We start from the raw sequence: 11,370 nt of genomic DNA, 5'->3' as shown, positions 1-11,370 counted from the left end.
CGTTCCCCCTCCTTTCCTGTAGACAGTGTTGGGCCTCCAAGAGCAGAGGTTTGTAGAACAGCAGCAAGTTTTCCCTTAAGTGGATACCCAAGGTTTATCGAACTCAGGGAGGAAGAGGTCAAAGATATCCTTCTCATGCAACCCTGCAACCACAAAGCAAGAAGTCTCTTGTGTCCCCAACACACCTAATAGGTGCACTAGTTCGGCGAAGAGATAGTGAAATACAGGTGGTATAAATAAGTATGAGCAGTAGCAACGGTGCCAGAAAATAGCTTGCTGGCGTGTAGTTGATGGTGGTAGTATTGCAGCAGTAGTAACGCAGTAAAACAAGACAAGCAAAGTAGTAACGCAGCAGTATTTAGGAACAAGGCCTAGGGATTACACTTTCACTAGTGGACACTCTCAACATTGATCACATAATGCAGAGATAAATGCATACTCTACACTTTTGTTGGATGATGAACACATTGCGTAGGATTACACGAACCCTCAATGCCGGAGTTAACAAGCTCCACAATAATGCTCATGTTTAAGTAACCTTTAGTGTAAGATAGATCAACGCTACTAAACCAAGTACTAACATAGCATGCACACTGTCACCTTCATGCATATGTAGGAGGAATAGATCACATCAATATTATCATAGCAATAGTTAACTTCGCAATCTACAAGAGATCATGATCATAGCATAAACCAAGTACTAACACGGTGCACACACTGTCACCTTTACACACGTGCAGGAGGAATAGAACTACTTTAATAACTTTGCTAGAGTAGCACATAGATAGTAGTGATACAAAACTCAGATGAATCTCAATCATGTAAAGCAGCTCATGAGATCATTGTATTGAAGTACATAGTAGAGAGATTAACCACATAGCTACCGGTACAGCCCCGAGCCTCGATGGAGAACTACTCCCTCCTCATGGGAGCAGCAGCGGTGATGAAGATGGCGGTGGAGATGGCAGCGGTGTCGATGGAGAAGCCTTCCGGGGGCACTTCCCCGCTCCGGCAGCGTGCCGGAACAGAGACTCCTGTCCCCCAGATCTTGGCCTCGCGATGGCGGCGGCTCTGGAAGGTTTCTGTGGTTTTCGTCAATCGGTAGGGTTTTCTGATCCAGGGGCTTTTTATAGGCGGAGAGGCGGCGCAGGAAGGTCGAAGGGGGGCCCACACCCTAGGGGCGCCCCCTAGGCCGCGCCGGGGTGTGGTGTGGTGGCCCTGCCACCCTTCTCTGGCGGTTCTCGTGTGTTCTGGATGCTTCCGGGTAAAATAGGAACCTGGGCGTTGATTTCGTCCGATTCCGAGAATATTTCGTTACTAGGATTTCTGAAACCAAAAACAGCAGAAAACAGGAACTGGCACTTCGGCATCTTGTTAATAGGTTAGTTCCAGAAAATGCACGAATATGACATAAAGTGTGCATAAAACATGTAGATAACATCAATAATGTGGCATGGAACATAAGAAATTATCGATACGTCGGAGACGTATCAAGGGCTCCCACCACTCTTCGACCGAAATGAAAGATGTCCAAGTTGACGTATCAATCGTATCAATCGAGAAAAGACCAAGCCATGAGATGAGCATATTCCAAATCATAAGGGTGTAGCGACATTTGAAGAGGAGATAGATGGTCCGCTAATTCGGGCTCCCACTTGCAAAGTTGGCAAAGACCATAATTTGGCCATCCCCGATCGTTGAAGGTAGTCGGTGGTCCAAACCTGGCTTTGAAGAACAAGCCAAGCGAAGAGCTTGTGCTTCGGGGGCGCCCAATTATTACAAACCAAGGTTGACATAGACAAGAAAGTCAATCATTCACATCTGGCTTTGTAAGCCAAGGCCGCTGAGTAGGCACCCGAGGTTGTGAATTTCAAATGATGTCATATGTTGTTCCTTCAATGAGATTGACCTCTCGCACCCTCGTTCAAAGCTCCACAAACTCGGTGATGTGGCAGGGGCGGATTCCGTTACTTGTGTTTATGCAAGAGATCCAAAAATCCCCGGAGATTCCTTTGTTGACCGTGCAGTTTTTGCGCCTGGAGATTACGAAAATAGATGGAGCAATGTCCTCTGGTTTGGTCCCATGCAGCCATTGCGCATGCAAACAATTCACAAATCGCAAGTCGAGTTGAAAAAGTCCTTGTCATCCTTTCTACGTGGGTGGTCATTACCAGTCCAAGCCTTCGATGGATCTTTCCAAAGAAGCCATGGCCATCGGAGCCAAAGTACCAAGCGAACTTGCCGAGGTCAAGGATGTCAAGTCCCCCTCTCTCCTTGTTATAAGCTTGTTAAGCTTGTCCGTCAAAAAACAAAAGCTTGTTAAGCCTGATAAATGTGAGGCAATCGCAGTCTAGCTACATGGATCGACCTCGACAAGAATGCATATGTGCGTCGCCTTTTAAGAGAGGATCTTATGGCTAACTGGTTTTCCTGGAGTAGATGGCGTGTGAAACGTGTACCGTCGCTAGCGGCAAAACTTGGCCGGCGTTTGCTCCAACCACTGCAGCTGCTTGCCCAATTTGACAGTTGAGACCACTTGCCCTGACAACCGATCTAGCTACTTGGATGGCCTGCAGCTGAGCCCTGGATCCAGACAGCGGCGTTATATTTCCGACCTACGCGCGTACGTCCCTGTCCACAGCTGGTTGACGGCATCTTGTACTGGCTTAGTATTACTGTCGATCGACAACGCTCGTCGCCGGAGAAAGAGATGGATCGATCGACCGCGAGGACCCGGCATGGATCTGGGGAGCGGAGAGGCCAGCGCTCGGCCACGTCGGTGAGTGAGTGACTAGTGCTATGCATGTCTCGAGTTTCGACAGTTACCGCTTACCAGTGACACCGGCGTTGGCCGTGGCGTCGGGCTCCAGCGGGATCGGGAGCATCCTGGGCGATGGCGAAGTCGACCTCCCGGACAGCGACGCGAGCTGGACGCGCGCACCCACTTCTCGACTGGACGTCGATCGGCATCCGATGCCCCGGCAGGGGCCGAGCTACCGTCTGCATGCAGAGCCTGCCTTTAACTATCCATCTCCCAGGATCGGGTCGATCGTGTGAACCATACCACTTTTAGGAGCTGCGCCGGAGCCAGCAACTTGTCCGGTTGTCCCCCCTTATGCTGCTTAAATTGTTTTGCCTAGGTTTCAGGATGGTTCAAACAGTGGCTTTAGGAGGAGTACTCTAACATATCCTTTAAAAATTGGACCTTTAAAATGCGTATAAAGTGGAATGGAAACACTACAAGAATGACGCAAGGTGCCGACGGCTTGCTGGTATGAGGCACACGGCCAAAAGTCGGGGCGAATGACACGGCCATGCCAGCCCGCCAAGAGAGCCATCGGCGTAGCGACGTCCTTGACGTAGGCAACGCTACGCCGATGGCTACCCTCGGCGTACTCCGGGCCGTCAGTGTAGGCCTGGACACACGCCCCTCCAAAGCTAGGTTGTGATGGCCTTAGAGTTACGCCAAGGAATGCCCTCGGCATAGCCTCCTCCCCTTTTTTTTAATCTACGCCGACGACCACCATCGGCGTAGCCTTGAACCTTTTTCTCTCCACGCACCCCCAGACCGCCTTTTTAAGTTTTTCAACTAAATGACAAAAAGTTCAAAAAATGGAATCGTTTGAGATTCATGTGTGTTATGCAACTACTATTAAGGGAAATTAACAAATTTGAATTTCGACTTTTTTGCAAAACGGAAGTTCATTTCTCGGCAAAATGGCATTATCTTTTGTATACGAAGTCAGAAAAAAAAAGTATAACCTATCAAAATGATTGTCTGAAAAAATTAAAAACTCAGGTATATCCGGTTGGTACTTTTTTAGATTCTCAAAATTCTAAATGGAAATATGAAAGTAAGAAGATTTTAGTTTTTGCTAGAAATTCAGGATTTTTTCTAAAAATAAATAAATTAATAATTGCATCCTCGATAAAGATTATTATTAATTAACCATTGATGTTTATTTTAAATTATTTCTAAAATTCAAAATAATAAAGAGTTGTTATATCACGGTCTAAGGGTTAATAGGATTGATATGGTTAAGTAATATTTCGTTTCTTTCATGGAAGCTCAAGATGTTAAGAGTGCTAGGATTGGAGTAGTGTGAGGATAGGTGACCAAATTGAAAATTTTGACTAATTTGACCAAATATTAAGTGTAGTTAGAGTTAAAATGATTCATGTGTGAGATTAAAAAATTTGAAATAACGGACGGCGTGGCTTGCACCAAGGGTCTAGACGCTGATGCCCACCATCAGCGTATACGGGCTACGCCGAGGGACGGGTCTACCCCAATGGGCCACGCCCTCGGTGTAGCTAGCCTACGCCAACGACCCAATGTGGCTACGCCGAGAGTTTCTGGCCGTCAGCGCCTTGCGCCATTACTGCAGTGAAACTATAAAACCGAATACCGTTTCCATTTGGGGGATCTGTTTGACGGAACCCTACACGACACGGTCAATCCGCTTTTCAGCATTTCACCATCTCAGCACATATAAACCAAATTATACAAAAATAATCCAAATAACAACAACAAAAATAGTTCAAATCGCACATGAAGGAATAGGAATCAAATGAACAAAAGATAGGAACTTCTGCCCATGGACATGCCAATAGTGCCTCGGCCGATCGTGCGGTTCTGCGGAATGCACAGATGCCCGACCGTCAGTCCTGGCCGCTTCATCTCCCTTACATTCTAGAGATCCTTCACGGTAAGGACCATAATTTATTTTTCTTTGACACCATCATCGAAAAGCAAATCCTCAATATCCGAATCATTTGAGGACAACGAGTCTTCGAAAACCGACTATGCATTCTGAATCAACAATCTAGTCGATTTGGGGCCTCCATGTCCGCGTCAGGGCTCGTTTGGTTACTCGAATCCCGACGGGTTCCCGGCCTTTTCCTGGGGAGATTTTTCCCCTAGTCCAGAGGTCGGGAATATAATCCCGGAGTTTTGCTCCTGTTTCAGTCTATTCCCGGCCGGGAATATTTTCCCGGGGAATTTTGGTCCCAACAACCAAACGAGCCCTAACGGGCTATAGTTACCGCTCCAGCGTAGCCGAATCATGGTGCCTACAACTATTTACCGAACTGTATCGTCTAAACTTATTTTACAAATTGATGTGCATAGAAAGCAGCAAAATAGAAAAATAGGTTACACTGCCATGTAAATTTTGACTATTTGAAGAAAGACAAAGGTTCTGTCCTAGCAAAAACCAATGCTAAATTAGGGAAGCAATAAACTTTGTTCTTTTGCACTACCGCAAAACTATTTTTTTTCCATACAGAAATATATGCACATATAATACAAAATAGTGATATTTGTGTACATTATTCAGGTTTTACATTTAAAATATTATTTGTTGGCCGCATAGGATGACTGGAATATCCCCAAGCAATGTTTAGAATTTCTCTAGTAATTTCAGTCTACTCCACACACACAACTTCTCTGTGAGTTTCTGATAATATGTGAGTGGTCTCAGGAACTCGTGAATCAGATTTTCAAACCACTAAAATATCGTATTTATAATTTTTGAAAATTTTCTAATAAATCATGCACGTATATATTGCCTTGATACTTGCTTGTGCCAAATTTCAAGAAAAAATACGGTTGTGTATGTCCATACAAAAAGGAGAAAATAAAATTGGGTAGTGAAAATCCAAGTCCTTGTGCCGTTCTATGTTCATTTCTTGTTTGTTTTGTACAAGTTCTGTACTTTTGCATTTAAGTTTCAAACTTGGCATGCACGCAAGATTTTATTTTGTATTCTAAATATTATTTAGTATTTATTTCGATTTATACTGTTCATGTGGGATCCCGAGTACCCATGTTTTCGAATATTTGTTCTACGTGAGTTTGTTGTGTACGTGTAATATGTAGACAGCTTGTTTCTGTACAATTCGACAATTCACCGTAGCAGCCACCGGCCAGTAACTTCCAATCAATTATTTATGACGAATACACGTCGTATCGGTGTAGCGTCTGCATCCTGTTGCCGCTATAAAGGGACCTATATATGGACGCCAGTATTTAGTACGTTAGTTGACGGTCGTCGGAGTAGCTACATATGCGTTCACCCTGCTGTATCATGCAGTTCCTGCTGACATATCGCACGCGCTTGATAATTACGCATAACAAGGTTTCAAATAGCAGAACCCATTAGACCGCATAATGTGCACCCTAACCCTTAAATATATCCATAACTCTGCGTCAGCTTTCAATAGAAGCCTAGCGGAGTCGGCCACAAGCCCACAAAACATTAACACGAACACCGAGTTGTAGTTTTATTTGTGTCCTATATGACATTACACACTGATCAATTATAAGCTCCGTGGGGAGAAACTACTATTTTTTTTTCTTCCTGTATAAGTGAAAGTTGGAAATTTCATTATATCATTATGGATCTCTGCACCAACTAAGTATGCATATTGCTATTCTCACAAAAAATTAAAGCATGCATATTGCTATATTACTAAAAATATGATACATTGTTAGAAAGAAGAGCATGCCAGGATGCCAACACAAAACAAGCCATAGCCGAGTCCCTTGTAACCTCTAGATCGGTGGCTGCGAATTATCTTAATCTTGAAATAAAAAAACAACCTTGATTTCCTCCCTTGGTGTGACAAGGGAGGCGATTCTCCACGCCCCCATGACCTCTTCCACATCTACCTCCCCCCTAGACAACGGTGGATGCAAACATGCAAAACCCGTGCGTCGGATGGCGGCGGAGGGCTTTGTGTCTCCCTTTCTCGTGGGGTGCAACCTCATTGCACCTAGGGCCGGTAAACAAAACCCTGACATAGGCTCTTGTTGCTCCGTCAATGGGTACCCCCGCCACGACTGTTGTCATGCTGCTGGAGGGTTTGCTCATGGCCAAGGAGTGTTGGTTGCAAAAATGGCGACCACCTCATTCCTTGTGTGTTGGCTAGGTTTGTGTTGCATGAGGAGCTACCCCCTGCCTAGATCTGGTAGATGCAGGACAAGGGTAAAATGCATGATCTCGACCACGATTTATGGATCAAAAGATGAATTTCAATTTTCTTCCACCGGGCGGTTTAACACTATATATATGTTGTTGGTGCCGTGTCATTAGTTTAACGCCTAGGTAAGTCCTTCTTTCTAAAAAAAACATAGCCTGCTAGGTGAATTTAAGAGGCAAACAATGTGCTTTATGCCATCTTGGATTGGAGGAATCTACAATATTATGGTGCTCGTCTCATATCTCTTGTTTTTGCAAGAGCACTTGCATGTGTAATTCGCCACAAGAAGTGAGATTATACCTTAAACAACTTACTACACTTTTATACATATGTTCATTTTAATTGTTGAAGCCTACTTAGGATATAAATCATTTTTTCTGTTGAGAGAATGGCTTAACATTCCCCATATACGTTTTTAGATGGTTTTAATAAATGTTCCCATCCAAAAGGGGTTTATGACATCATTCAATGAAACAGCCAACGCAATAATGTGAACCCAACTAAGGAAGTATTAGATTTCATGCTCGAGGTGATATAATACCGAGGATATATTGGAGGATACTCCCTTCATCCCGGTGTATAGGTGTTGTGTCTTTTGTGTATCCTAGGTCATCAATTTGACAAATATAATATAATAAATTTACAATATAAAAATTATACAATTGGAAATGATAACATCTGAAGTTTCTAATAATATATGTTTTGTAATATACACATTTATTACGGATGAAAGGAGTATCTAAATAGGCAGTAATAACATATGCCCTCGAGTGAAATTTCAGTTTTTTAACATTTCGACGAGCTTATAGAGGACTATGGATTCTTACATCGCATACAAATTCAATATTGTGAACTGCTATGGGAAGGTACCCGTACATTTCACCACACACCTATTGCTCAAGCGGATAGCTTAACATATAGCTAGGTCTTGTTTGGCACTTGTATTTTTAGGGATTAGAGGGGATAATCTTGTAGGGATTGGGTGAAACCGTTGTGTTCAGCCAATCCCATCAAATTCCTATTTATCGTTAATCTCAAATCCATTTTTATCCAAGCGATCCACGACGAAATTGAATTTCATTACCAACATGATAACGAAACACAGACACAAGGCCTCTAGCATTCAAAGTCTGTGCTACCAACTAAAAGAAAAAGTGTCGTCTACTGCTACTCTGCTAGCGTTCTTAGAATGAACTAACATCGAAATGAAGTGACATACAGAGCCATGTGAAGCAAGAGTGCAAAAGGATCAGACTTGACAGCTTCAGATATCATCGCTAGTTTCAATTCTATCACCACCGTCGTGTTGATTTTGAGCCTCAAGAAACCGAACAGAAGCAACCCCACCTTAATCCCAAATCCATTAGGGAGAGTAGTGTACTAAAGATTGAGGAAAATGCACTAGAACTTAATGAATTATAGGGGAAACTTGACATAAAATCGATCTAATAAACTAGAGCCAAACAAGTTTTTGGAGATACAAGAGGATTTGGAGTTATACCCATATAATCGCCATCAATCCCTAAAAATAGACTAATACCAAACAAGTCTCTAATATCTAACCATCAACTCTCATATATACGTACCCATGCGACAATTTCACAGTGGTTTTTAATACACAACTATTTTATTTATTGTGTTCATCTTTCTTTTTTGCGTCAACGGAATGCAGTTCCAATATCGCTCGTGATGTATCACATTCAATTACTTTCGGGTTAGTGTTGGATACGGATGCTCGTACCAATCTTATCAGTCGTGAAAATGACAATAAATAATCATTCAAATACAGCATATGAAAATGGACATAATAGAAAAGAAGTGCATAGCATCTACTATATCAACCAATAGCATATTTCCAATCTGACCAAACACAACAACATTAAACAGTTTCGTTGTCAACCCTGCCTCCAAGCTGGTCCCGTTCCACCCCACACGAAGTTAACCCCTCCTACGAGCTGGCCCATACATCAACGCAGCTAGCAAGCTCCATCTCTAGCTCCATCCCCGGCCAACATATTACCATCGCGCAACAGTATAGGAAGACCAAGAGAAGAATCCCCTGTAGCTCCAGCTACCTAGCGCTCGATCGCTCGCTCCCCTAGCACACGACACGGCTAGCTAAACTGCTTACCCTAGCTTCCACTCTCTTCGACGACCATGAGCGAGCAAGACGCGCTGCAGGCGGCCAACAGCCTTCCCGGCGAGACGGCGAATGGCGCCCCGGACATCCACTCCTTCTCCCAGCTCCCTTTCATGCGGCCCAAGCCGCCGCCGGCGACAGAGGCAGGTGGGTCGAGCCCCACGTCTTCCATCCGTCTCTTCGGCTTCGACTTCCCGCCCGACGGGGCGGCGTCCTCCGTCACCAACGGCGATGCTGCCGCCGACAGCACCACTTCTCCCGGCCAGACGGTCGCGGCGGCGTCGGTCGGTGCAAGTGGCGGCGGCAGTCGCAAGTTCGAGTGCCACTACTGCTGCCGGAACTTCCCGACGTCGCAGGCGCTCGGGGGGCACCAGAACGCGCACAAGAGGGAGCGGCAGCATGCGAAGCGCGCGCAGTTCCAGAGCGCCATGGCCATGCAGGGCCACTACCCCGGCCACGCGTACCCGGCCTTCGGCAGCGGCTACCACCATCACCACCGCTTCCTCGCCGCGCCGGCGCACATGGCCCGCTATGAGCCACCACCGCACTACCCTTCTTGGTCCAACCACCACATCTCGCCCACCGTGCCAGCCGCGGTGCCCACTTACTACGGCGGCAGCGGTCCCGGCTCCGTGTCCCAGCCGATCAACGGTAGCCCGGTGCCGGCGGCAGCGCTTTGGCGGGTCCCGGGCGTCAGCGTGACGGCACCGGTGCCGCGGCAAGAACGGCCAACGCCCTTGACTCATGCCCGACGTGATGAGATGGCGGTGGCGTGGGAAAGAAGCGGACAAGCTGGCTCGGCGTCATCGGCGTCATCAGCGTCGTCGTCTTCGCAGCATGAAGCTGTACGCCACGGCGGAGACGCCGCCGACAACAGAGCAAACGTGAGCTTGGATCTCACCTTGTAATCCGATCTCGAACTACTACGGGGTGGTACGTACGGTTAATTAGTGGGTTCATCAAGAGATTAAGATCCAAGGATAATCCTTTTTTCTCTAGTTCGTGAATTTGTTTAGCTCGATCGATCAGTGGAGAGATTCTTTTTTCTTCGGTGCCCATTTTTGCAGTGTTTTCTCGTCGTTCAGCAGCAGCACTACTCATTCATGTTCTTCTCGCATCGCTTTAGATCGCTTTGTAAGAAAAAAAGGGAAGGGGAAATAAATGGAACAATCCTTGGGGGAAACATGCATGAAGTGGGGGAAATGAGATGAGTGATTTCATTTTCATCTTCTTAAGTGTATTGTCCAGCCATCCATAATCTTCTTCTAATGTTCATATTTTGATTGACATGGACTGATGCTTACGTCTGTCCTAGCACTAATTTTTCTGTTCTGTCTGTCTGTCCATTCAAACGAAAAGTTTTCTTTTTATCTTTCTGGACTTGTCTCTATCCTGGAAATGCTACTCAGTTTTTGCTACTTTAGCTGACAGTTATCCATATCACTAGCTTTTTGTAGCAGCAGCAGCTGCAGAGCTGCTGCAGCAGCGGTTGCTGACAACATTTACTCCGAGGATTTGCCGAAAGAAGCAAGCCTAAGAGCATCTGCAGTCACGTCCCCCAAACCGTCTCCCAAAGGGATTTGGGGCGCACCGGACAGAAAATCCGTTCCAGCCGCGTCCCCCAAAGCCCTTTTTTGTCCGGCGCGCCCCTATACGGTGTCCGGCGCCCCGAGCCCGTCCCCGTCCCACAGGGGACGCTCCGGGGACGCCGGACACAACGAAAAGCGAGGCGGGGAGTGGCGGGGCCGACCCGTCAGCGGCACAATTAATTTAAACCTAACCGTCGCCTACCTCGCGATGGAAGTTATTGGCGCGCAGCGACGGTGCAGTTCCCGCAGAGGGCGCAGCGACGCGTCCCGTCGCGCCTAGCTCTGCGTGCCGGCGTTAATGAGCGCCACCGCTCCTCCGCCTCCCTCCGGCCTATAAAAAGGGGCGCCTCTCATCGTCCCTCTCACACACAAACCCTAGCGCCTCTCTCCCAAACCCTAGCCGCCACCATCTCTCAACAAGACTCGACGCTATGTCTGGTAGAGGCGGAGGCCGACCTCGCGGCCGCGGCCGTTGTCGTGGTCGTGGTCGTGGCCGCGGCATAGCTGAACGCTCGCCGTCGCCTCCCACGCCGTCGTCTTCATCGTCGGAGATGGACGTGGAGCCGGACGTCCTGTTCGAGTTCGTCCACGTCCTCAAGGGCGACCCGCGCGGCATCCAGAGGCTGCCGGACTCCTTCGCCGAGTACGTCGGCGGCG

At 46.7% G+C, this 11,370-nt stretch overlaps 1 protein-coding gene across 1 annotated transcript; it reads left to right on the top strand.

Annotated features, from left to right (window-relative positions):
- Positions 1 to 8,912: 8,912 nt before the first annotated feature.
- Positions 8,913 to 10,451, top strand: LOC127301764 (uncharacterized). Its single transcript, XM_051332033.2, has one exon. The coding sequence runs from the start codon at positions 9,142 to 9,144 to the stop codon at positions 10,030 to 10,032; it is 891 nt and encodes a 296-aa protein (XP_051187993.1). The 5' UTR covers positions 8,913 to 9,141; the 3' UTR covers positions 10,033 to 10,451.
- Positions 10,452 to 11,370: the final 919 nt, after the last annotated feature.

The sequence above is a fragment of the Lolium perenne genome, chromosome 5, assembly GCF_019359855.2.
Source record: "Lolium perenne isolate Kyuss_39 chromosome 5, Kyuss_2.0, whole genome shotgun sequence".
NCBI classification, from domain to species: domain Eukaryota; kingdom Viridiplantae; phylum Streptophyta; class Magnoliopsida; order Poales; family Poaceae; genus Lolium; species Lolium perenne.
Note: the sequence above shows the minus strand (reverse complement) of the source record. Positions and strands in the feature narration are given on the sequence as shown.